Genomic DNA, 26815 nt, shown 5'->3' with positions numbered 1-26815 from the left:
TTTTTTTTTGAGATGGAATTTCGCTCTTATTGCCCAGGCTGGAGTGCAATGGCACGATCTCCGCTCACCGCAACCTCCGCCTCCTGGGTTCAAGCAATTCCCCTGTGTCAGTCTCCCGAGCAGCTGGGATTACAGGCATGTGCCACCACACCCGGCTAATTTTGTATTTTTAGTACAGATGGGGTTTCTCCATGTTGGTCAGGGTGGTCTCGAACTCCCAACCTCAGGTGATCCACCTGCCTCGGCCTCCCAAAGTGCTGGGATTACAGGCGTGAGCCACCGTGCCCGGCAACTTAGTACTTATTAAGTACAGCTTCTCTTGAGATAGAAACATGAAAGTCCTTTCCCTTATCTTGTTCTCAAAAGAGCAAACTATTTCAAAGACAAAGGTGAATACAGATGCTTCAGAGAATATTTTGAAGAGATTCATAAGGACTCTCATTTGAATTCTTGCCTTTTTTTTTTTTTTGGATATGGGGTCTTGTTCAGTTGCCCAAGCTGGAGTACACAGTTCAGTTGCCCAAGCTAGAGTGGCACAATTACTGCTCACTGCAGCCTCGGCCTCCTGGGCTAAATCAATCCTCCCGCCTCAGCCTCCCAAGTAACTGGGACTCTAGGTGTGTACCACCACACCTGGCTAATTTTTGTATTTTTGTAGAGATGGGGTTTTGTCATGTTGCTCAGGCTGCTCTTGAACTCCTAGGCTCAAGCGATCCACCGTCTTGGCCTCCAAAAGTGCTGGGATTACAGGCGTGAGCCATCACACCCAGTCCTTGCTGCTATTAAGATAATTCTTGCTTTGGCTCAACTGAAAAAAAAATCCAACAGTGACAACTGTAACCATGATAAGCTAATTTTAAGACAAAATTTTAGAAATGTGTTTATAATGGGGCTTGATGTAAAAAAAAATTAATCCAAGCTCATCCATTCTTCAAGTTAAAAAAAGGCAGGGGTAAGAAATTATCATTTTCAGTCTGCTAAAAACTAACTAGACAGATATATTTAGCCTAATACATACGTCCCTTTCTCACCTGAGATTAAAATTTTATTCCTTGCCTCACTAAGCAGCTGTTTCTAACTTTCAGGTATTGTAATTTGAAGCCTCAGTGCTCATTAGAAATTCTAAGAGAGTATTCCTAAATCCCCATTAAACTATTTGTACTCATTTTGGTGAGATCTCCACCAACACAAATTATTTATTTCATACTGCAAGTGTAAAAAGTATTCATGACATAAAATATCTGATTCCTTTCCAACCAATTTATGCAAGTGACATTTGCTAATGTATAGAAACATGGATGAAGGTTGTGTGTGTGTGTTTTAAAATAGAAGTGAAAGGTTCAAATTTTCTACCTAGAGATAACAAGTATCTTGAAACTTTTGGGAAACAAGCATGTATCTCTCCATATATAGATCCCCACAGTGATCTATATAGTTTCTGGAGAATTGAAGAAAAAGAAGCACGGAGAAGAGATTATATATGAAAGATAGTGTGAATTTTCCTAACAATATGAAAGATGAATAACCAGTATAAGACTCCTTTAAAAACAATTCCACTCTTTTTTAAATTTAGCAAAGCATAAACTCATCATTCTAGTGGCAAAACCAACCCTTAATGTGAAAATAGTGTTTCCAAATTATGGTAAACATACTCTATTTGGAACACTTTTTAACCAAAAAAGGTAAGGTTATAAAACATGCCAAACACTGGTGAGAAGTCTGACAGGAAATAAATCTAAATGATTCAAGTAGTTTTTTAAAATTTTCTTTAGTAATATATCCTTTACTAACTTCTAGGCATAGATTTTAAACTCCAAAATTGCTATCATTAATTATAACACCTAATTAGTTATTTAAATTTCTCTCATTTAGGCAAATGAGAAAACTAGGTAGAGAAGTCAGGAATTACTTTTTAAGGCCACAAAACAAACAAATCTGTTTCAAGACTTCAAGCAGCAACTTTGAAGGAAAAAAAATCTTTTAAAAATCCTAGAAGTCCATGAAATCAATTAAAAAGAAGACAAACATACTTTAAGTAATTCCCCAAATTTTTAAATTTTTAAAAATTGCCATATTTCATCTTTAAAAGTATTCCATAGATTACTTAGATTACCACCAGCATTCAACATTTATATAGGTGGAGGAACGGAGGGAGGGAGAAATGAAGGACAGAAGAAAAGAGAAGAAAAAACAAGAAAAGAAAAAATTCCAAGCCTGTTAATGAAATCAAGGATTGATTCTCATGATTAGCCCTTACCTACGATCCTCTGATTTGGGGATGGGGTTGGTGCAGCGTTGGCTGTTATACTTGGCCACATATTCACATTGCTTGAAGGGGGCAGTCTTGTCCTCCAGAACGTGTCTGATACAGAAGGCGTAGCCGTTGAGTCGCCTCTGCTTGCACAGTTTGGGGCTATATGAGCACAAGGGCTTATTGTCAACCTCAGAGAAGTGTATATGTTTCCCTTCATACATCACGTGACTCTATTCCTTGTGAACATCAGCTAAAAGGCCACCACAAAAAAAGAAACCCAAATGATAAATCAGAGAGTATAAGGCAGATTTAAGTTGAGAATTTCACTGAGGGACTTCTGGCCCCACAGCCATACCTGATTTTAAATCTTCTGCACCATAGCAATGTTAAGAGAACCCCCAAGGATACCACAGTTTGGAATGCCGCAGAATCAAGATGAAGCAGATTGTCTACAAAAATATCAAAAGGCCTAGTTAACAAACAGAAATAAGCAAAGCTAGCTCACCCAGGAAGCAAAATACTATGATATCACCCTTACTAATGCAATGGATTCTTCACTGTAAATCAATATCCCAATAACAAGGTTAAATAAGAAAATAAGAGACATTATAAAACATTAAGTTGGCCAGGCGCCATGGCTCACGCCTGTAATCCCGGCACCTTGGGAGGCCAAGGCGGGTGGATTACCTGAGGTCAGGAGTTTGAGACCAGCCTGGCCAACATGGCGAAACCCCGTCTCTATTAAAAATACAAAAATGAGCCAGGCATGGTGACAGGCACCTGTAATCCCAGCTACTTGGGAGGATGAGGCAGGAGAATCACTTGAACCCGGAAGACAGAGGTTGCAGTGAGCCGAGATCACACCCCTGGACTCCAGCCTGGGTGACAGAGTGAGGATCTGTCTCAAAAACAAAACAAAAAAAATTAAGTTACCTTATCCCCCCAAATTGAACTAAATAACATTTGCTCTGGTTAAGTTTTATAAATACCTCAAAGCAGCAGAACTCTTCCACCAAATGAATGTCACAGGTAGCAGGTCTCTTTTTCATTACTGATGTTTGCATGCTATACTCATTTTCAGTACCCACATCCCTTTACAATGCCAGCAGAATAAATGGTAGACCTAAAACTTCTCTCGGAAATTCTACTTTTTTTGATATGATGGTAAAATATTTGGCAATTTATACATTTTTCTATGAAATACAAAATAAAGCAAATTTCTGCCATTAAAAAATGTTCTTTCCCTTATAATATTTCCCCACACCTATCCCATCCAATCACAATAAACTTCTCAGGCCCAAAGACTAGTCACCTGACCACGCTTACATCATTCAGTTCAGAGTTCTGCACCACATGGTGCTTCCAGTCACACTAAATAGTATAATAATCATGGCTTATGAGTCTTTTCAGTCAGTGAGAAAATGGAAGGAGGGAATTACACAATACTCACTACCAATCTACACGCAAAAGGCCTAATGGTAGGATTTATATACTACAACACCATTTAGTCTATTATGAAACTGAATCTATTTTGCCAAGTCAGGATCTAAGTGAGCTGATGGAGTCTCGCCCATCCTCTTCCGCACTTCCAGCCATCAAGATGGCTGATGGAACAGCTCAGACATCAGCTACTGAAAAAGTCCAGAAATACTCTCTTTTACCAGTAAATGACAAGATACATAAATGCTGGAGGTGTCAGAAGACACGGTTGTTCAAGTCCAAAATCTGCCACTTGCTGTGTTACCTTGAACAAATCATTTAACCTATTTGAATGTCAGTTTTCTCATCTGTAAAACAGGGATAATAATAGTAGCTATGTTATCAGGATGCTGGAAGGATCAAATGATACAAAGCATGCAACATACTAAGTATCATCCCTAGTATATGGTAAACAATGGAGAAACAAATTACTATTCATAAGTGTTCATTCCTGTAATATATGACTACATTCCACCTGCCAGTAATGAAAGTAGAGAATATGTATTCTTCTCAAGAAATACTTCACCTACTGTAGTAGGAGAAAAAAAAAAAAAACAACTCGAAATATTAACTTAGTTAATAAAAATCATATTTTCTCTTCTGGAGGGAAAAAAAATCACATTCATTACTAAGTAAATCTAATCACACATTAATGTAAAAAATAAGAGCTTTCTCTTTTCACCTTATGAGAATGTAAGAAAAAAAAGTTGGACTAGAAATTTAAATTTAGGTGCTAAGAAACTGGATATTCACATGCAGAAGAATGAAACTAGACCCCCACCTTTCACCCCATACGAAAATCAACTTAAAATGGATCAAAGACCTAATTGTAAGACCTGAAACTATAAAACTACTAGAAGAAAACATAGGGGACACTGATGTGGGGAAAAATTTTATGAGTTAAGATCTGAAAAGTACAGGCTAGGCACGGTGGCTCATGCCTATAATCCCAGCAGTTTGGGAGGCCGAGGCGGGCGGATCATGAGGTCACGAGCTCGAGACCAGCCTGACCAACAAGGTGAAACCCTGTCTCTACTAAAAAATACAAAAATCAGCTAGGCATGGTCACGCATGCCTGTAATCCAGCTACTGGGGAGGCTGAGGCAGGAGAATCACTTGAACCTGGGGGGCAGAGGGTGCAGTCAGCCGAGATCACGCCACTGCACTCCAGTCTGGGCAACAGAGTGAGACTCCATCTCAAAAAAAAAAAAAAAAAAAGAAAGAAAGGAAAAAAGATCTGAAAAGTACAGACAATAAGGTAAAAATAAACAAATGGGATTATATTAAACTAAAAAGCTTCTGCACAGCAAAGGAACAACCAACAGCACAAAAAGACAACCTACAGAATGGGAGAAAATATTTGCAAACTATTGAACCAACAAGGGATTAACATCCAGAATATATATAAGAAACAAACATCTCAAAAGAAAAAAATACAAACAATTCAATTTTTAAATGGGCAAATGATCTGAACAGACATCTCTCAAAAGAAGGCATACAAATGGCTAACAAACATATGGAAAAAATGCTGAACATCACTAATCATCAGGGAAATACAAATCAAAATTGGGGTAAGGTATCCTCTTACCCCACTTAGGATGGCTATTATCAAACAGACAAAAAAAAAAAATGCTGGTGAGCAAGCAGCAAAGAGGGAACTCTTGTACGCTGTTTGGGAATGTGAACCAGTATAGCCACTATAAAGAACAGTATGGGCCGGGCGCAGTGGCTCATGCCTGTAATCCCAACGCTTTGGGAGGCCAGGGCAGGTGGATCACTTGAGGTCAGGAGTTCGGGACCAGCCTGGTCAACATGGCAAAACCCTGTTTCTACTAAAAATACAAAAATTAGCTGGGCTTGGTGGCATGCGCCTGTAGTCTCAGCTACTCGAGGCTGAGGCAGGAGGATTGCCTGAACCCAGGAGGTCAAGGCTGCAGTGAGCTGAGATCGCACCACTGCACTCCAGCCTCGGTGACGGAGCGAGACTATGCCTCAAAAAAAAACAAAAAAAAAACAGTATGAAGGTTCCTCAAAGAGCTACAAATAGAACTACCCACTACTAGGCATTTTTCCAAAGAAAAGAAAATAATACATCAAAGAGATATCTGCACTCCCATGTTTATCAAAGCACTATTGATGATACCCAAGATATGGAATCAAACTAGGTGTCCCACAACAGATGAATGGATAAAGAAAATGTGGTATATATACACAGTGCAATACTATTCAGCCATTAAAAAGAATGAAATTCTTGGGCACTGGGTGTGGTGGCTCACACCTGTAATCCTAGCACTTTGGGAGGCCAAGGTGGGCAGATCACCTGAGGTCAGGAGTTCAAGACCAACATGGCGAAATCCTTCTCCACAAAAAATAGAAAAATTAGCTCAGTGTGGTGGCGCACACCTGTAATCCCAGCTACTCGGGAGGCTGAGGCAGGAGGATCACTTGAACCCAGGAGGCAGCAGTTGTAGTGAGCCAAGATCGCACTACTGCACTCCAACCTGGGTGACAGAGCAAGACTCCATCACACACACACACACACACACACACACAAAAGAAATTCTCTTATTCACAGCAATATGGATAGAACTAGAAGACATCTTAAGTGAAATAAATAAGGTATGGAAAATTAAACACACGTTTTCACTCATGTAGTCACTTAAAAAAGCTGATCTCATAGAAGTAAAAAGTAGGCTGGGAGCAGTGGTTCATGCCTGTAATCCCAGCACTTTGGGAGGCCAAGGCAGGTGGAACATTTGAGCTTAGGAGTTCGAGACCAGCCTGACCAACATGGTGAAATCCTGTCTCTACTAAAAATACAAAAAGTAGCCGGGCGTGGTGGTGGGTGCCTGTAATCCCAGCTACTTGGGAGGCTAAGGCAGGAGAATCGCTTCAACCCAGGAGGTGGAGGTTGCAGTGAGCCGAAATCACACCACTGCACTCCAGCCCAGGCAACAGAGTGCAACTGTCTCAAAAAAAAAAAAAAAAAAAAAAAAAAAAAAGAAGTGAAAAGTAGAACAGAAGCTACAAGATAAAGACTGGGAACGGTAGGGGAAAGAAGAGAATAGGGGCCGGGCGCGGTGGCTCACGCCTATAATCCCAGCACTTTGGGACGCCGAGGCGGGCAGATCACGAGGTCAGGAGATCGAGACCATCCTGGCTAACACAGTGAAACCCCGTCTCTACTAAAAATACAAAAAAATTAGCCGGGCGTGGTGGCGGGCGCCTGTAGTCCCAGCTACTCGGAAGGCTGAGGCAGGAGAATGGCGTGAACCCGGGAGGCGGAGCTTGCAGTGAGCCGAGATGGCGCCACTGCACTCCAGCCTGGGCGACAGAGCGAGACTCCATCTCAAAAAAAAAAAAAGAAGAGAATAGGGAGAGATTTGTTAAAGGATACAAAATTATGGCTAGATGGGAGGAATAAGCCCTAGTGTTCTATAGCACTGTAGGATGGCTATAGTTAACAATAATTATTATACAATTTTGAATAGCTAGAAGGAGGATATTGAATGTTTCCAATACACAAAAAAATGATGCTTGAGATGATGGATATTCTAATTGCCCTGCTGATTACTATACATTACATGAATCAAAACATCACTCTATACCCCACAAATATGTACAATTATTTTGTGTCCATTAAAATTTTTTAATTTGAAAAGTATAAAACATAAACATTTAAATTTAGCTGCCCTGGATGTTTGGGACAGGAAATATTTCAAAGCAAATCCATGCCATTTTTCATTTTTCACCATCTTTGCTCTACTCACCTACAAGCCAAAGACACACATAACTTTCACAAATTAGTTCAAAGAAATCTATACAAACTTCAAGAAAAAAGAGAAATCTACATGTCTGTAGGTATGAGAGCATTTTACAAATCATAGAAAGAAATCTGAGGGCAGGGATGGACGGATATGAAGTTGCAGTGCGCCGAGATCGTGCCACTGCACTCCAGCCTGGACAACAGGGGGAAACCCTGTTTCAAAAAAAAAAAATGCAACTCAACTGTGCATTTTGTGATGAATTCAACCTTGTCTTACACAAATATATGAACTATTGCTTTTTTGGTTTGAATTTATCAACTGAGTCTTTGCCCGTACTTTTGTTCCCAACTTTTGAGGCACTGTGTTGTGTTTTATTTTTATTTATTTTTTATTTTGAGGACAGGGTCTCACCTTGTTGCCAGGCTGGATTGCAGTGGCATGATCATAGCTCACTGCAACCTCAAACTTCTGGGCTCAAGAGATCCTTCTGCCTCAACCTAGGACTACTACCTCAGCCAAGTAGCTAGGACTACAAGTATGTGCCACCATATCTGGCTAATTTTTTAAATTTTTTGTAGAGACTGGGTCTTGCTGTGCTGCCCAGGCTGGTCTCAAACTCCTGCATTCAAGAGATCCTCCCGCTTTGGCCTTCCAAAGTGCTGGGATTACAGGCATGAGCCACTGTGCCTGGCCACACTATGTTTTAGATCTCAGGTCAGCAAACTAAACTATTTCTTACAGGACAAATGTGGCCCACTGTCTGTTTTTGTAAATAAAGTTTTATTGGAACACAGCCATGCTCATTCATTTACATACTGTCCATGGCTACTTTTGTGCTATAATGGTAAAATTTAATAGCTGCAACAGATACTATATGGCCACAAAAATAAAACTATTTACTAACGTTATTTGCTGATCTCTTTTAGATGCAACCCTTGTTGGGTTTGACTTTTTGCTCCAATCTGAATCATTTTACTTTTGAGCAATTTTTTTTCTTTTCTTTTTTTTGAGACAATGTCTCACTCTGTCACCTAGGTTGGAGTGTAGTGGCACAATCACCACTCACTGCACCCTCAACCTCCAGGGCTCAAGCAATCCTCCCACCTCAGCCTCCTAAGTAGCTGGGACTAAAGGCACATACCACTACACATGGCTAATTTTCTGTATTTTTTGTAGAGACGAGGTTTCACCATGTTGCCTAGGCTGGTCTTGAACTTCTGGTCTCAAGCGATCTCCCTGCCTAGGCTTCCCAAAGTGCTGGGATTACAGGGCTGAGTCACCCTGCCTGGCCCAAGTCATTTTCTTTTAATAAATGAGTTTGTCCAATTTACAATTTTGTATTTATGACATATTTCATCTTAATCCTATTATATTTTGTATTGCCTTTAGCCTTTAATATTTTCATTACACATTTACTATATTCAGTACAAAGGTTTGAACTGTGTAGCTCTACTTACACATGGATTTTTTTTCCTCCTCTGCTACCCTGACAGTAAGACCAACCCCTTCTCTTTTTCCTCCATCTACTCAGTGTGAAGACTTTTATGATGATCTGCTTCCACTTAATACTAAATATACTTTCCTTATGGTTTTCTTAATCACATTTTCTTTTCTGTAGCTTACTGTATTGTAACAATATAATATATAATACATATACAAAATATGTGTTAATCTGTTTATGTTTTCAGCAAGGCTTCTAGTTAACAGTAGGCTATTAGTTAAGTTCTTGGGTAGTCAAAAGTTCTAATATGGCCAAGTGTGGTGGCTCATGACTGTAATCCTAGCACTCTGGGAGGCCAAGGCGAGTGGATCACCTGAGGTCAGGAGTTCGAGACCAGCCTGGCCAACATGGTGAAACCCCATTATCTACTAAAAATACAAAAATTAGCCGGGCACGGTGGCACACGCCTGTAATCCCAGCTACTCCGGAGGCTGAGGAAAGAGAATCACTTGAACCTGGGAGGTGGAGGTTGCAGTGAGCCACTGCACTTCAGCCTGCACAAAGGGAGTGAGACTCCATCTCAAAAAAAAAAAGTTCTAATGCAGGTTCTCAACATGTGGGGTTGGTACCTATACTCTCAAGTTGTTCAAGGGTCAACTGTAGTCTGTTTTCTTGGAAGAATTGTAGTCTATCTCCTTTAGATAACATTTCTTTACTCCACACTAAGAAAATTAGTATACTTATCAGCATTATTGCAATTGATCCCATGTTATAAATGAGAAAAATCTCCAGACTTGCAACTACCTACCCATCCCTAACTCTCAAGGCTTTTTCCTGTTGTTGTTCTTAGTTCTACATTTAAATTTATTCAATGCAAAATGATACGTTTTTTAACTTAGTCTTCCATTCACTTCTTGATTCAATAGTTTACAACATAGTCTCCTCTCTTTTCTTTCCCCCACAAGAGCTGGTTTGTGGAAACTATAAGCCACGATTTTTCTGTTTGAAAACATATGTTGGCCAGGTATGGTGGTGCATGCCTGTAATCCCAGAACTTTGGCAGGCTGAAGCGTGTAGGCTGCTTGAGCTCAGAAGTTCGAAGCCAGCCTGGGCAACAGAGCGAAACCCTATCTCTGCAAAGAATACAAAAATTAGGCCAGGCGCAGTGGCTCACGCCTGTAATCCCAGCACTTTGGGAGGCCGAGGTGAGGTGGGAGGATCACTTGAGGTCAGGAGCTCGAGACCAGCCTGGCCAACATGGGGAAACACCATTTCTACTAAAAACAAAACACAAAAATTAGCCGGGTGTGGTGGCACATGCCTGTAGTCCTGGTTACTTGAGAGGCTGAGGTGAAGGGATTGCTTGGGCCTGAGAGGTCGAGGCTACAATGTGCCAAAACTACACCACACCACACTCCAGCCTGGGCAACAGAATGAGACTGTCTCAAAAAAAGAAAAAAGCCAAGTGCGGTGGCTCACGCCTGTAATCCCAGCACTTTGGGAGGCCGAGGCGGGCGGATCACGAGGTCAGGAGATCGAGGCCATCCTGGCTAACACAGTGAAACCCTGTCTCTACTAAAAATACAAAAAAATTAGCCGGGCGTGGTGGCATGTGCCTATAGTCCCAGCTACTCGGGAGGCTGAGGCAGGAGAATCGCTTGAACCCGGGAGGCGGAGGTTGCAGTTAGGCCAGATCACGCCACTGCACTCCAGGCAACAGAGCAAGACTCCGTCTCAAAAAAAAAAAAAAAAAGAAAAGAAAACATGTCAATTGGTGTTAAACTTAAACAACAGCTTGTCTGGACATAAAATTCTTGGGTTGTGCTTTTTTTTATCTACTGACTTTGTATATATTGTTTCATGTTGAAAAAGCCTGAAGGCAGTCTCTTGATTTTATAGGGGACTTGATTTTTTTTTTTTTTTGCATGCTGACCTAACAATAAAAGTCTATTTAAAGACTAGAAACTGTTCTAAAATTTTAAATCTTTTTCTTTTCTTTTTCACTCTTGTTGCCCAGGCTGGAATGCAATGGCACGATCTCAGCTCACTGCAACCTCCACCTCCTGGGTTCCAGCAAATTCTCCTGTCTCACCCTCCCGAGTAGCTGGGATTACAGGTGCATGCCACCATGCCCAGGTAATTTTAGTATTTTTAGTAGAGATGGGGTTTCATCATATTGGTCAGGCTGGTCTCAAACTTTTGACCTCAGGTGATCCGCCTGCCTCAGCCTCCCAAAGTGCTGGGATTACAGCCATGAGCCACCACGCCCGGCCTTTTTTTTTTTTAGAGATGAGGTTGCATTATAATGCCCAAACTGGATTGAACTCCTGGGCTCAAGCAATCCTCCACTGTAGCTGGGACTACAGGTGCATGTCACCACACCTGCCTTCAAATCTTCTTTTATTGTGGGAAGCTCTTCCTTAATGTATTGACAATTCTTTCTGCTTGATTTATTCTCCGACAGCTTCAGGGTATCAATTATTGGCGTACTAGATTTACTGTATTCTCTGTCACTCCCTCTCTAGTCTTTCTTCATTTTTATTTGTTCCATTTTGGGTTGTTCAAATTTCTCAAGCTTGCTTCCATTAGCTATAGTTGATATTTGCTGCTTTGAATGTTTCTGCAATGTTACTTTTCTCTTATTTTGTACCCTGATTCCATCAGCTCACTCTTACAATCCTTCTGTTGTCTTCTTTTATTTCTTGAGCTTTTATATCTCATCTTTAAACTCTAGTTTCAGAGGAGCTATGTCTCACCCCCACCTTCCACCATAGGAACTATTTTTTCACTTTCCCTTGACGCTTGACTCCATGCTGGACTATGTTCCCTAACTCACAGGAGCCCACATGGCATAGATTTGGGGGTGGGGTGATAATTTAGGCTTTACTTCTCTTCACATGACCAAGATCAGGAGCTGAAAGGCTGCTTGCTGCCAGTTTCTCCTCCACTCTGAACTTCCTACAAAACTGGTAAGACTGCACAGTCTGTAACTCAGCCCCACCTCTCCTGCCACGCAGGGAGCCCAACATACATATATCCAACTTTGCCATCCATGCATGGGGATTACTGGTTTTGTCCTCGGAGTGTGTCACTTTCTTGGGAGAAAGCTACTTCCTTTGCTTTGCCTGGTTCTATAGAGGAAATCATCCTCTCTTGGCATCCTCTCTTGCCCTGGTTCAATTTTCACTGCACTTAATAGCACTAATTTATATATTTTGGGTTTTTTGGGGGGGTTTTGTTGGGTTTTTTTTGAGACAGAGTCTCGCTCTGTCGCCCAGGCTGGAGTGAAGTGGTACAATCTCGGCTCACTGCAACCTCCACCCCTTGGTTCAGGCCATTCTCCTGCCTCAGCCTCCTGAGTAGCTGGGATTATAGGCGCCTGCCACCACGCCCAGCCAATTTTTCTGTATTTTTAGTAGAGACGGGGTTTCACCATGTTGGCGAGGCTGGTTTCGAATTCCTATCCTCAGGTGATCCATCCACTTCGGCCTCCCAAAGTGCTAGGATTACAGGCATGAGCCACCGCGCCTGCCATAATTCATAAATTTTGATTACAAGGTTACAGTAATTGTCAAAGTTTCAGTTTAGTTTCTGTTTTTTTTGTTTTTTCAATCGGTCACTGCAACTCCCCTCCGGTTCACCCATTCCCTGCCTCAGCCTCCGGTAGTGGACTACAGGCCCCCCACCAAGCCAGTAGAGACGGGGTTTCACAGTGGTCTCGATCTCCTGACCTCGTGATCCGCCCGCCTTGGCCTCCCAAAGTGCTGGGATTACAAGCATGAGCCACCGCGCCCGGCCTAGTTTTTGTTTCTAATTCTCCCTATTTTTAAAGTTGGTTTGGAGAAGGAAGAATAGAGATCTCGGTACTTGCTATTAACCACAAATATCTTTTTAAATTTTGAATAGTAAACTATTCCACAATAATATCAAAACCATAAAGCATACTTACTATAGAATTTTTTTTACAACAAATGCATTACTTTTGTAATAATTTTGTAAAAATCTAACTTTCTTCTTCTTTTTTTTTTTTTTTTAAGAGACAGTCTTGCTCTCTTGTCAAAGCTAGAGTGTGCAGTGGCACAATCACAGCTAACTGCAGCCTCAAGCTCCTGGGCTCAATTGATCCTTTTACCTTAGCCACCCAAGGAGCTGGGACTACAGGCATTAATCACTGTGCCCAACTAATTTTTTAATTTATTGTAGAGATGGAGTCTCACTACATTGCCCAGGCTGGTCTCGAACTCCTAGCCTCAAGTGATCCTCCTGCTTCACCTCCCAAAGTGCTGGGATTACAGGCGTGAGCCACCACAACCAGCCTGAATTTCTTCTAATTGAGTATTATTGTAGTATCAAAATCACTGTTCCGTAAACTGGAAACAGATCAATATCTGGTCTTCTCTACATTAATAAACTTCTCCTTTTTAAATAAAGAAGAAGTTATGACAAACGCACTGAGGCAGTTCTCAGAAAAAATCCTACATATTTTTCACTCTTTACCCCTAGCCTTCCACAGCTGGCATTTTTTACCCTGATTTTACTAAAGGTGAAGTTCACATCACTTTCACTCTTTGGCAATGAGTGCAAGATATAAATAAGAATGGAAATACACAATATATAAAGCCCACATAATCTTAATCAAATGTCTTTTAGACTCTGATATATAAATACTATCGCATTTTCTTTCTTCCTTTCTTTCCTTTCCCTCTTTTTTCTGAGACAGGGTCTTGCTCTGTTGCCAGGCTGGAGTGCAGTGGTATGATTACGCCTTACTGAAGCCTTGACCTCCCTGGCTCAAGTGATCCTTCCACCTCAACCTCCCAAGGAGCTAGGGCCACACGCACATGCCACCACGCCCAGCCAATTTTTCATACTTTTAGTAGATATGGGGTTTCACTGTGTTGCCCAGGCTGGTCTCGAACCTCTAGGCTCAAGCCATCCACCAGCATCAGCCTCCCAAAGTGCTGGGATTATAGGCCTAAACCACCATGCTCAGCCTATCACATTTCCTAATCCATGCAAACAAAAGGCTAAAACTAAGCACTATCTTTTTTTGTTTTTGTCTTTGTTTTTAGAAAAGGGGGGTGTCTCACTATGTTGCCCAGCTGGTCTCAAACTCCTAGTCTCAGTGAGCCTCCTGCCTCAGCCTACCAAACTGCTGGGATTACAGGCGTGAACCACCATGCCCAGCCAAGCTCTACTTTTTAATACATGATGAATATCACTTTAAAAAGAAAAAAAACCTTAGCCAAACCAAATTTATTAACAGTTCTAGCAAATATCATCTTCAGCTGTGGAGACAACTTGCTTAGCATATAAACAGACCTATGCTCCCTTAAAGGAGAGAATGCAGGTAATTAAGCACTTTAGAGCAGCAGCAGAATATACACTGTTATTACCAAAAAATGGAAATAACCATTACTGAGAACAGAAAATCCTCAAGTCTCACAGAAAAAATATTTCAACAGCAAACATAACCATATACTAGAATTCAAGAGTAGGAAATACCCGGGCACGGAGGCTCACGCCTGTAATCCCAGCACTTTAGGAGGCCAAGACAGGCGGATCACCTGAGGTCAGGAGTTCAAGACCAACCTGGCCAACATGTTGAAACCCCGTCTCTACAAACACAAAAATTAGCTGGGCATGATTGAGGGTGCCTGTAATCCTAGCTACTCAGGAGGCTGAGGCAGGAGAATCGCTTAAACCCAGGAGGCGGAGGTTGCTGTGAGCCAAGATCGCTCCATTGCACTCCAGCCTGGGCAACAAGAGCGAAACTCCGTCTAAAAAAAAAAAAAAAAAAAAAATCCTCTTTGATATTATATACCAAGTTTAATAGGAAAATTGAACAATTCATTTCCATAGTTTCTTACTTCTTACAAATACAGAGGAATATGACATTAGCAAGGAGAAAAGTAGGGAAGATACACTTTTAACAAAAGCAGCCAGCAGCCCTTTCAGTCTTCCGATGACAACCACAAAACAATTTGACAAAAATATGAACATTATTCTCTTTGGGACTACCACTTGATCACCTCCATGTGGAATCTGTGTGTCACTGGTGTTCTTTTGATTCTCCTGTTTCAGAAACATGTTCATTTCACTGCCACACCATTTTTCTCTAATTGCCATCTGTAATTTTATATCCTACCACTTTTAAAGAGCCTAGATCTACAACATACATTTCAAGTGATTCTCCTGCCTCGGCTTCCCAAGTGGCTGGAATTACAGGCAAGCGCCACCATGCCCCGCTAATTTTTTTTTTTTTTTTTTTTTTTTTTTTGAGACAGGCTGGAGTGCAGTGGCGCAATCTCGGCTCACTGCAAACTCTGCCTCCTGGGTTCACGCCATTCACCTGCCTCAGCCTCCCGAGTAGCTGGGACTACAGGTGCCTGCCACCACGCCCGGCTATTTTTTTGTGTGTCTTTAGTAGAGACGGAGTTTCACCGTGTTAGCCGAGATGGTCTCGATCTCCTGACCTCGTGATCCGCCCGCCTCGGCCTCCCAAAGTGCTGGGATTACAGGCATGAGCCACTGTGCCCAGTTCATACCTTATAATTTTTTTAAAACTAGCGTGAGATGCCAGATGCAGTGGCTCACACCTGTAATCTCAGCACTTTGGGAGGCTGAGGCGGGCAGATCACTTGAGGTCAGGAGTTTGAGACCAGCCTGGCCAATATGGTGAAACCCAGTCTCTACAAAATACAAATATTAGCTGGGCTTGGTGGTGCACACCTGTAATCCCAGGTACTCTAGAGGCTGAGACAGGAAAACTGCTTGTACCCGGGAGGTGGAGGTTGCAGTGAGTCAAGATAGCACCACTGCACTTCAGCCTGGGTAATAGAGTGAGACTCCATCTCAAAAAAAAAAAAAAAAAAAACCTAGTATGAGGCTGGGCACAGTGGCTCACACCGTAATACCAGAATGTTGGGAGGCCACGGCAGAAGGATTACCTGAGCCCAGGAGTTCAACACCAGCCTGGGCAATGTAGTGAAACCCTTGACAAAAAATAAAATAAAATAAATAAAACTAACATGAGCCTACTAAATTATCAGAATGTTTGTTTTCCAATAAACTTAATGCAAATGAAAAGAATATTTACTTATCCCAGAAAGAGTGGATACTGTTAAAATCATATTTAGAGTATCACAAAGTCTTAAAAACGTTTTTCCATGTTATGTCCTTTTTAAATGAGTTTTAATTCAACTTGATGAAGCGTAAGAATGTAATAAGATACTAAACAGATGACTATATTGATTTTAAGAACCAAACATCGACATTACCAATGTAAAAAATAGTAAAATCGGACTGAGGAATGATGAAAATCTATCAACTGATGTGACTGGAAGAGAAAGAAGCAGTGAGAAAACTGCTTATCACTCAAAAATGTAAACAACATTCATTATAATCAAGTTCGAACCAGAATATTTTAAAATAATGCTTATTGAATGTCTAGTATGTGCCATATTACTGTATTCAGACAGCACTGTACAAATAAGTTTGCATTAGGAATTTCAATGAACTTTACACTAGTTCCTTCCCTGCTATATTAGAAAGGTAAGGATAGTTTATGCAGCAGAAAAGCTCACTCACTGGCTCTGGTAGGTATCAGAGAGGGGGCTCAAATCTGGTTTTGCTAATTACTAAGTATAAGACCTTGGGCAAGTTATTTAGGCTTCAGTCTTCTCATCTGTAAAGGGAAGATTGTAATTGTATGTACCTCATTGAGTTGCTTAGGATAATTAAATTAGGTATTTCATGAACTGTAACCCCAGCATATAGTAATCACTTAATATTAACTACCATTAGAAGCCGGGCGCGGTGGCTCACCCCTGTAATCCCAGCATTTCGGGAGGCCAAGGCGCGTGGATCACGAGGTCAGGAGATCGAGACCATCCTGGCTAACACGGTGAAACCCCATCTCTACTAAAAATACAAAAAAAATTAGCTGGGCGTGGTGGTGGGCACCTGTAGTCCCAGCAACTCGGGAGGTTGAGGCAGGAGAATGGCGTGAACCCAGGAGTCGGGCGCCTGTAGTCCCAGCTACTCGGGAGGCGGAGGCAGGAGAATGGTGTGAACCCAGGAGGCGGAGCTTGCAGTGAGCCAAGATCGCACCACGGCACTCTAGCCTGGGTGACAGAGCAAGACTCCGTCTCAAAAAAAAAAAAAAAAACTACCATTAGAAGCACTAAGTAGTGGTTTATTTGTATTATCATTTTGATCTAGAATCTGTAGGACTAAAATACATTCTCCAGCTGTTAGTGGTCTTCTGAATAGCTTCCTATAATCCTCATTAAAAATCTAATATCAAAAATATTTCCTACATTCTATAGAGCACTTAAATGCTAATGTTCTTGTGATGGAAAACACTAGCAGAATGAGCACTGTTTGACTGATCTGGGTACAGTATTTATTAGTTCCAGTTAATAATCCTTCACAACAAATGCTTTCTGAGTTCCGATCCATGTCACAGTCGCTCTCTGTTGTTACAGAAACCCTGCATTACAGGACAAGAGGAAAGAAGAAAAACTAAGTTGTAGCTCTACTCCTCAAAGTTCTTTTGTTCTAAAAATCTGAAACTAATGGCCTCTTTGTTACTGAATTCCACATACACTTTTCCGCCTTCAGCTAACTGGACCTCTCTGCAGCATCTGACACTGCTGACCACTTTCTCTTTCTTGAAAATCTCTCCTTTCTGACCAGTCAGTGGGTTCTTTTCTCTTGACCCCCTTGCTTCCATGCCAATATACTCCAAGGTTCATTTAATCTTACTTTACAGGGGTGCAAGATGAAATGCCTACAAGGGCTGGAAGAGTAGGCCAGGGGCATTCTTTGGCACACTTTGCTCAAATTATTTCCACCAAGTTGTTGCAATGTTTAAAAAAAAAAAAAAGGCAGACCCAGAACTTCCAGCTCTTCCATGTTATTAAAAGATAAGGCCGAGCACAGTGGCTCAGGCCTGTAATCCCAGCACTTTGGTAGACCGAGGCAGGTGAATCACCTGAGGTCAGGAGTTCAAGACCAGCCTGGCCAACATGGCGAAACCCTGTCTCTACTAAAAATACAAAAATTAGCCGGCGTGGTGGCACGCGCCTGTAGTCCCAGCTACTCAGGAAGCTGAGGCAGAAGAATCGCTTGAACCTGGGAGGTGGAGATTGCAGTAAGCCAAGATCGTGCCACTGCACTCCAGCCTGGCAACACAGCAAGACTCCATCTCAAAAAAATAAAGAAGATAAAAATCCAAATTTCCCCATAAAATATCCTAATTGTTTTCATGTCAGCAGCTCCTTTAAACTTTTGAACGTATGAAGGCGGGGGGTGGTGACTCACACCTGTAATCCCAACACTATGGCAGGCTGAGGCAGAAGGATCACTTGAGCCCCTTTGTTCAAGCCCAGCCTGGGCAACATAGTAAGACCCTGTCTCCATTTAAACAAAAAAAAAAGAAAAAGACAGCTGGGCGCGGTGGCTCACACCTGTAATCCCAGCACTTTGGAGGCCAAGGCAGGTGGATCACGAGGTCAGGAGTTCAAGACTAGCCTGGCCAAGATGGTGAAACCTCGTCTCTACTAAAAACACAAAAATTACCAGGTGTGGTGGTGGGCGCGTATAATCCCAGCTACTCGGGAGGCTGGGGCAGAGAATTGCTTGAACCTGGGAGGCAGAGATTGCAGTGAGCCAATCGTGCCACTGCACTCTAGGCTGGGCAACAGAGTGAGACTTTGTCTAAAAAAGAAAAGAATAGAAAAAGACATGTAACCCTAAGTTATTTTATAAATCTGTTTCCTCATGTATGAAAAGTCACTGATGAAAAATCAGAGACCATCACAAAAAGTGCGGGTCAAACAAAACATTTCTATAGGCTTTATCTTTTTTTTTTTTTTTGAAACAAGTTCTCCCTTTGCCACCCAGGCTGAAGCGCAGTGGTGTGATCAAGGTTCACTGCAACCTTGACCTCCTGATTTCAGGCTATCCTCTCACCTCAGCCTCCTGAGTAGCTGGGACTACAAAAATGCACTACCACACCTGGCTAATTTTTGTATTTTTTGTAGAGACAGGGTTTCACCATTTTGCCCAGACTGGTCTCAAACTCCTGAGCTCAAGTGATCCGCCCACCTTGGCCTCCCAGAGTGCTGAGACTACAGTTCTGAGGCATGGTACCAAGCCTACCCAGGTTTCAAACCAAATGTATACAACTGCATATGTGGATTTTTCTGGAGAAGTGTCCAAGACTAAGAACCACTGACTAGCCCAAATTTATCTACTTCTACCATTTCAGCTGCCACCTGTGAGGATGAGTCCCACATTTACATCCAGTCCACCTATGAGATCGCCTTACCTCCTTAACCTGCCTCTGCCACTGCCACCTCCTCCTCTCAATTGCCATTGCCACCACCTTAGTTCGAACCCTCTTCAAATCTCTTGTCAGGAGCTGCCTCACTGGTCTAATTACAGTCTTGTCCTCCTTTTTCCTACTCTGTACAACTCAAATCCTCTAAATCTCAAGTAATTTATGTGGCCAAAGGCTTTCAGGGTCTGCTTGTCACGTAAAAGAAATCCAAACTCCTTACCCTAACACAGAAACTCCTTAGGACCTGGCCAGACTGACCTTTCCCTCTCACTATTTATTCCCCTCCTCCTCCAACTCCTGGGCAGTAACAGAACCACAATTTGCAACACAGGATACTCTTTTGTCTCTAAACTTTGACTCCTACTTACAGGTCACACCTTCTGGAATGCCGAACTCCTCCCATTCGCTTAGGACAGAAACTTCCCCTGCAAAGCCCTCACTTTAAAACCTAGCCTGCCCTTTAGGCCAGAATAGAAGAATATTCCTCCAGGCTAAGCTATCACTTAACATTCACATTGACATTGTAAATGTCAGCTTATTTTTCTTCTCCAATAGACTAAAAACTCCTCAAGGGCAGAGAACGTGTCTTTGTATTGCAAAGCTCAGAGCTACAACAAAGAAGCTAATCTGTTAAATGAATGAACCAGCAGCTGCTCCTACCATTCAAGTCAGGTAAACATGCCCAGGACTCTAAAGTGAGCCTATCAAGGCCACAAACTGCTCAGTGCCTTCAAAACCATGCAACACTACTGTCCGCGGGGACTCACAAAAACACTTCAAAACCTGAAAGAGTATACACCATGGAATACTATGCAGCCATAAAAAATGATGAGTTCGTGTCCTTTGTAGGGACATGGATGAAACTGGAAAACATCATTCTCAGTAAACTATCGCAAGGACAAAAAACCAAACACCGCATGTTCTCACTCATAGGTGGGAATTGAACAATGAGAACTCATGGTCACAGGAAGGGGAACATCACACTCCGGGGACTGTTGTGGGGTGGGGGGAGGGGGGAGGGACAGCATTAGGAGATACACCTAATGCTAAATGACGAGTTAATGGGTGCAGGAAATCAACATGGCACATGGATACATATGTAACAAACCTGCACATTGTGCACATGTACCCTAAAACCCTAAAGTATAATAAACAAACAAAAAAAAAGTCAAAAAAAAAAAAAAAAACCTGAAAGAGGGGAACCAGGAGTAAAGCAAACCCACCCTGTGCTCCTTTGCCCTCCGTGTACTTACCAAACCTTTATATTGGCCAGTTCCAAATTCAAACAGCAGAGACTACGCTAACATGAAGCTGCTGAAATGGAATATACTGCACAATTTTTTACTGGCAAAAATATATTTATTTGTCCCATTAAAGTAATCATAATATTCTCTCTGTACTCAAATACTTACTAGTATTATTAATATATACTGAGGCAAGAACTCATTAAAAATTCACATCAAGAATATTAAAAATCTGGCCGGGCGCAGTGGCTCACGCCTGTAATCCCAGCACTTTGGGAGGCCAAGGCGGGTGGATCGCAAGGTCAGGAGATCGAGACCATCCTGGCTAACACGGTGAAACCCCGTCTCTACTAAAAATATAAAAAATTAGCCAGGCGTGCGGGCGCCTGTAGTCCCAGCTACTCGGGAGGCTGAGGCAGAAGAATGGCGTGAACCCGGGAGGTGGAGCTTGCAGTGAGCGGAGATGGCGCCACTGCACTCCAGCCTAGGCAACAGTGTGAGACTCCATCTCAAAAAAAAAAAAAAATATTAAAAATCTTCAGAAAGAAATAGAAAAGTTATGCACCAGAAAAAGTTATGCACCAAGAAAATATGAAGGTTATGCTTCAGGAACCATTCTAAAGGCTTTATGTTCAATTCCTCATTTAGTCTTCACAGCAACCCTATGAAGTAGGTACTATTATTACCCCCTTTTACAGACAAAGAAAACTGAGACTTAATCAGATTAAGTAATTGTCATTATCCAAGGTCACACAGTTAGGATGCAAGGCCTATTTGCTCCAGAGCCCAAGCTTTTAACCAATACAAAACTACACAACTACCATTACATGGACAATCCTACCCTTACGTTTTTCCCCTTTGTTTCTGCTGTATGCATACACATAAAGAGAAAAAGCACACTGAAGTGTTAAACAGTGGTTATCCTTTGAGTGGGAAAAACAGGTCTACTCTCCAAATATAGTATAAGCCTACTATAGTACGTATAGTACAGTATTACTTTCAGTTATTTAAAAAAGGAAACAAGAGAAATAGTATTTAGATGTTACTACTAGAAAAGTAAGGTGGAGGCCAGGCGTGGTGGCTCACACCTATAATCCCAGCACTTGGAAAGACTGAAGCAGGCGGATCCCTTGCATCCAGGAGTTTGAGACGAGCCTGGGCAACATGGAGAAACCCCGTCTCTACAAAAAATACAAAAACTAGCCGGGCATGGTGGCGCGCACCTGTAGTCCGGCTGACTACAGGCACATCTGAGATGGGAGGATCACTGGAGCCCAGGAGGTTGAGGCTGCAGTGAGCTGTAATCATGCCACTGTACTCCAGGCTGGACAACACAGTGAGACCCTGTCTCAAAAAAAAAAAAAAGAAAGAAAAGTGGGCTAGTGGAATTAACATTTAATTAATACTATTATGGACCACACATGGCTATCTCATCTAACCCTTATATCAAAGAATTTTATTCCCATTTTAAGTTAAAGAAACCAAAGACTAAGTAACTTGCCCAGCGGAAGGACTGGGATCAGAACTCAAAGCCCAGTCTAAAAGCGTCACTGCAGGAAGTCATGCTACAAATAAAATTTCACCAAAAACTCATCTTTTATTTTTTTTGAGATGGAGTTTTGCCCTGGTTGCCCAGGCTGGAGTGCAATGGTACAATCTTGACTCACTGCAACCTCCGCCTCCCAGGTTCAAGTGATTCTCCTGCCTCAGCCTCCAGAGTAGCTGGGATTACAGGCATACACCACCACGCCCAGCTAATTTTGTATTTTTAGTAGAGACAGGGTTTCTCCATGTTGGTCAGGCTGAACTCCGGACCTCAGGTGATCCGCCTGCCTCGGCCTCCCAAAGTGCTGGGATTACAGGCGTGAGCCACCACACCCGGCCTAAAAACTCATCTTAAAAACAAATCACATTCTGTGAAAGGATGAGAACCAAGTAGTCTGTCACCTTATGTGCAAGGAGGGAAAAGAGGGAGGCTTAAGGTTTTAAATTTGAGTATTTCCTCAGTATCTCAAACTAGCCAAGAGCATTGTCAAAAATCAGCCTTTATATTCAGGACTTCTGGGACAAACTCTTGCTTGAAGAAGTGAGGAGACTCTACTGCTGTTTGTTTTGCCTAGCACAGAGCTGCATGTATAAGTTAAACTGACTTAGCACTGGGGACAATTTGCTGCCTCCAACCCAGTCTCACCTATTCAACCATTGTTTTACCAGTTACCAGGTTTGGGGGAGGGGGAAAGAGAAGTGTCTGGGAATATTGCTGTAACTGTATTCAAATATAAATGACTTTTCATTAGCCATAATCATTGTACCAAACCTGGATAATGAGAGCTGCTAACCCTCAGAGAACATCTCAGGTATGAATAAATAGTTTAGCATTTTTTTGAAATGTCATTAATTTTGGGTGCTCTCAGAAATGTTTAATTCCTTCTTTTTTTTTTTTTCCGAGACGGAGTCTCGCTGTCACCCAGGCTGGAGTGCAGTGGCGCAATCTCGGCTCACTGCAAGCTCTGCCTCCTGGGTTCACGCCATTCTCTGCCTCAGCCTCTCCGAGTAGCTGGGACTACAGGCGCCCGCCACCACGCCCGGCTAATTTTTTTGTATTTTTAGTAGAGACGGGGTTTCACCGTGGTCTCGATCTCCTGACCTCGTGATCCGCTCGCCTCGGCCTCCCAAAGTGCTGGGATTACAAGCGTGAGCCACCGTGCCCGGCCATGTTTAATTCCTTCTAACCTAAAATTTTTATTTCTCTAAAAATAGTAGCAACATGATTTGCTGAGAAAAAGTTGGAATGGGATATACAAATTTCCTCCTAAAAATCTTCCAGAGGAAAGAAAACTTGATTATTTCAGACTTGTAATAATACTAACCATTTACTTTTTAAACTAACACTTAATAGTAAAAAAGCATACTCCCTTAGTAATTTAAAGTTAATTCAGTATTTGCTCTGAAAATCTTTTATTAATTTCAAATGGAATGTAACTTTTAAAAACATCAAACCTGTCATTCCTTCAGGAAATAAAGTAGCCCATTAGGAGATCAGGTTAGGAAATTAACACATGTTTGAGGTAGGGTGGAAAAAAGTACAAAACTTTTTTGATATTTGTACACATACAGTTTTGGAAAGTGAAGTTTTGGAATGTGAAGTCAACAATATACTCTTAAAATATCAAATTATAAGACAATAACAATTTTTTTCAAACTTTAAAACGTTCCAAGAAAAATGACTAAGAATGATTTTTTCCATCCAGTATATGCTCTAAAAATAAGGACAAACTATAATAGAAGTAACGATTTTTGGTACACATGTTTATGAAAATGTCCACGTCAATAAGCAATTTCAATTAATCAATAAACTTAAAACAACCATTAAATGTAATTTGCATTTTTGTATCAGATCCATACAATCTCAAATATCAAGATTTTCTTAAGCTCAATGCTAAATGACCGGATATTGTGGACAAACAGAGTTTGATCTTACGCAGACCAAAGGAAAAGAAAGGCACACACCTAGAAGAATCACATGAGTCTCACTTCGAAGCCTCACAGAAGTCAGCACTGAAAGTCGTGGGTGACCCATTGCCCTGCAAGTGGCAGCTTTTCACTAACAACAGTGCTGGGGGTACTGAGTGGGCAGAATGTGGGACATCTCCTGCCAGCAACTCTGGCCTGCTACCAAGCAGGACACCGCACATAAACACAACACTCTGCCCTAAGCTCACCAAAAAAAAAAAAAAAAAAAAAAAGGAAAAAACCTCTCCAAACCGCTCACACTGGGGGCTGGCAGTGGGGGGTGGCAGGGTCTATTAACATTTCAATTTCAACACTCAAGAACAACAAGGAGGTAAGCATAGCCACGGGAAACATCCTGTCCCTGAAAAGCAGAAAATCGAGATTTGGAAATTTATGTTTATCACCTTTTTTTTTTAACGTTCAGAGCTCAGGGCACCAAAATATAGCTAAAATTGAATCCATTTAAACAGAAAAGTGTGTGTGTGAATATATATGTGTATATATATGCATATAAAATATATACATACACATACATATTTTATATTTTTTTCCGTTTAAATGTTATACATACACACACACACCCCGCCCCAAAACCAAAGTAGTTTTGCTAGGTTCCGAGGGCTCTTCCACAGACCCTTCTGAGTTGTAGCAGTAACAAGTTTAGGTTTCCTTAAAATCTCCATTACTCTATTTCTAGGTCGAATATAAGAATGTCACATAAATCTGAACAGTGATTATCAGAATAAATGAACTACTGATCCTTAAAACTGTAGACCTTGTTTCGGGAGCTGCCCTGCCCACTTCCTCTCCCTCCTCCCAATCCCGGAGGCTTCCAAGCCATCTGACAAGCACGTCTCCCCCTTGGGATCTGTTCTGGTGTTGGTTTTACCGGACAGTGACCAAAAACGAGGGGAAACTCCTACATCTGGGGACTGCTCCAGAAACCCTGCCTGATCCTGCCCCTCTCACTGACAGTCTCCTCGCTGCTCCCTACATCTTCCTCTCCGCCGGAGCTGTCCAGAAGGGGGATTTTGGACCCAAAGGAATCAGGATGAAAGGGGGTGGGTACTCAAGCTGAAAATAACACCCCCAGTTGGTGGGGTAAGGGCTAAAAAAAGGCAATAGGGAAAGACTGTCCAGCAGAAACACCACCTGAGTTTACCTCCTCCTTCCCACCCCAAAAACCCAGTCACTAACTAATAAAGCTAAGAAAAGCCCCTTGCAAACTTTTCCAAACCGGAAGAGAAGGCCCTCTCCCCAACCTGGGGGGCTCTAGGGGGAACGGGCTGGAGTTTGCAGCCCCGAACGGGCTCGCGGGGAGTTGGGTGGGGCGCGGGCGAGGGGTGCAGGGGCGGAGTACCTTCTTCAATGGACAGGAACTGGCAAAGAGTTTCAAAATAGCCGTGTGCGCTCCCCCACGCCCTGGGGGGTCCCAGGCGCTAGGACCAGGGCTCCCCGGAGAGAGAGCGGCCCCCAATTCGGGCCTAAAAGGAAACTTTCTGGGCCGCGGCTGCACCTGACTCCTCACCGCCCCTCCACCCGACCCCACGCCCGCCAGGCCGCCCGCCCCGCCCCGCCCCGGCCAGGCCGTCCGGAGCGCGGAGGAGGGGGATAAATAAATTCAACTCTTACCGGAATCTGGGGGGCGTTTGCGAGAGACCCGGGGGAAGGGGGGCCAAGCGCCCATTCCCCACTCCCCACTCCTAGGCCCTGACGCCCCTGTCCCGGCAGCCCGGGCCTGCCGCCCCGCGGGAAAGCCTCCGGCCCGGCGCAGGATTCGGCCCAGCAGCGCCACCGTCCCACCCGGAGGCCCCGGGGGACTCGAGGGGGCGCGCGGAGGCCCGGGGTGCGGGGGCAGGGCGCGGCCGCCGTGGGGCCTACCGGCCCGAGGCCTACCGGCGCCCCCCCTCCCGCCGCACACCCCCACCTGGCCCGCGCAGGCCGCTCCGCTCGCTCCACTGCGGCTCCGGCTGGACCCCTGCCCGCCCGCCGTCGCCGCCCGCGGGCGCCCCGGAGGCCCTCAGGCCCCCGGCCTCCACCACCCGGGCGCCGGCCCCACTCACCCTTTCATTCTCCGCCCGGGGCCTGGCGTGGGCCGGCGAATCCCCGGCCTCACGTAAGCGCGCTCGCCGCCCGCCCAGCCTGCGCGGCCCAGCCCGCCGCCCTACGGGAGCCCGGGGATGTGGGCCGGGCCTGGGGCCGCCTATGCTTACCTTTCAGCTGCTTTTTTTTTTCTCCTTCCCCCCTGTTCCCTCGGCTGGGCTGACAGATCAGAGTGAGAGGCGCTGGCAATGGACTAGGAAGCTCGGCTGCCGCTGCTACTGCTCCCCCCTGGGCTCCGGCGAGAGCCTTTCCCTGTCAAGCAAGAGGGGTGAGGATCATATTTTTATTTTGGAAACTAAAAAGTGCTCCCAGGGTCGGTGATTATTAAGGGGAAATCCCTGAATATACTCTGCAGCCAAGAAGGCAGGGCTGCCGGGGCTGTACAAGAAGAGGCAGCAGCCTCCTACAGCACCACTACAGGCACTGCGAGGACATAACACCAGAGAGCTGCTCCTCTGCCCTCCGAAACGACAACTTTCCTACCATCTTGGAGGCAGAGCAAAGGGGGGCCAGGGGGAAAAGTGCACCCGCTCCCGATAAAGTACAAATTTTTACTTCTCATCTCTGGAAAAAAGTCCACACCGGCCGTCTACACCGGCGCCTGGGGGAGAAAGCAGGGAAGAAACGGGGGGTGCATGAGAAACGTTTTCATTTGCTCCAGGGGGA

At 43.4% G+C, this 26815-nt stretch overlaps 1 protein-coding gene across 2 annotated transcripts in view; it reads right to left on the bottom strand.

The window, feature by feature from the left end:
• INO80D (INO80 complex subunit D) overlaps positions 1–26322 on the bottom strand; it is a 92091-nt gene extending 65769 nt beyond the window's left edge. Inside the window, exons 1-3 of one of the 2 annotated variants that reach the window (XM_032754808.2) lie at positions 26260–26322; positions 2610–2703; positions 2258–2504 (exon numbers count right to left, since the gene is read on the bottom strand). In XM_032754808.2, coding sequence (XP_032610699.1) covers positions 2258–2475 — 218 coding nt within the window. In that variant the 5' untranslated portion in view covers positions 2476–2504; positions 2610–2703; positions 26260–26322. Of the gene's footprint in view, positions 1–2257; positions 2505–2609; positions 2704–25678; positions 25714–26259 lie in introns of those variants that run through there. The other variant, XM_032754806.2, reaches the window with a different exon arrangement.
• Positions 26323–26815: the final 493 nt, after the last annotated feature.

This window comes from Hylobates moloch, unplaced genomic scaffold (assembly GCF_009828535.3).
Source record: "Hylobates moloch isolate HMO894 unplaced genomic scaffold, HMol_V3 SCAFFOLD_1, whole genome shotgun sequence".
Taxonomy (NCBI): Eukaryota; Metazoa; Chordata; class Mammalia; order Primates; family Hylobatidae; genus Hylobates; species Hylobates moloch.
Note: the sequence above shows the minus strand (reverse complement) of the source record. Positions and strands in the feature narration are given on the sequence as shown.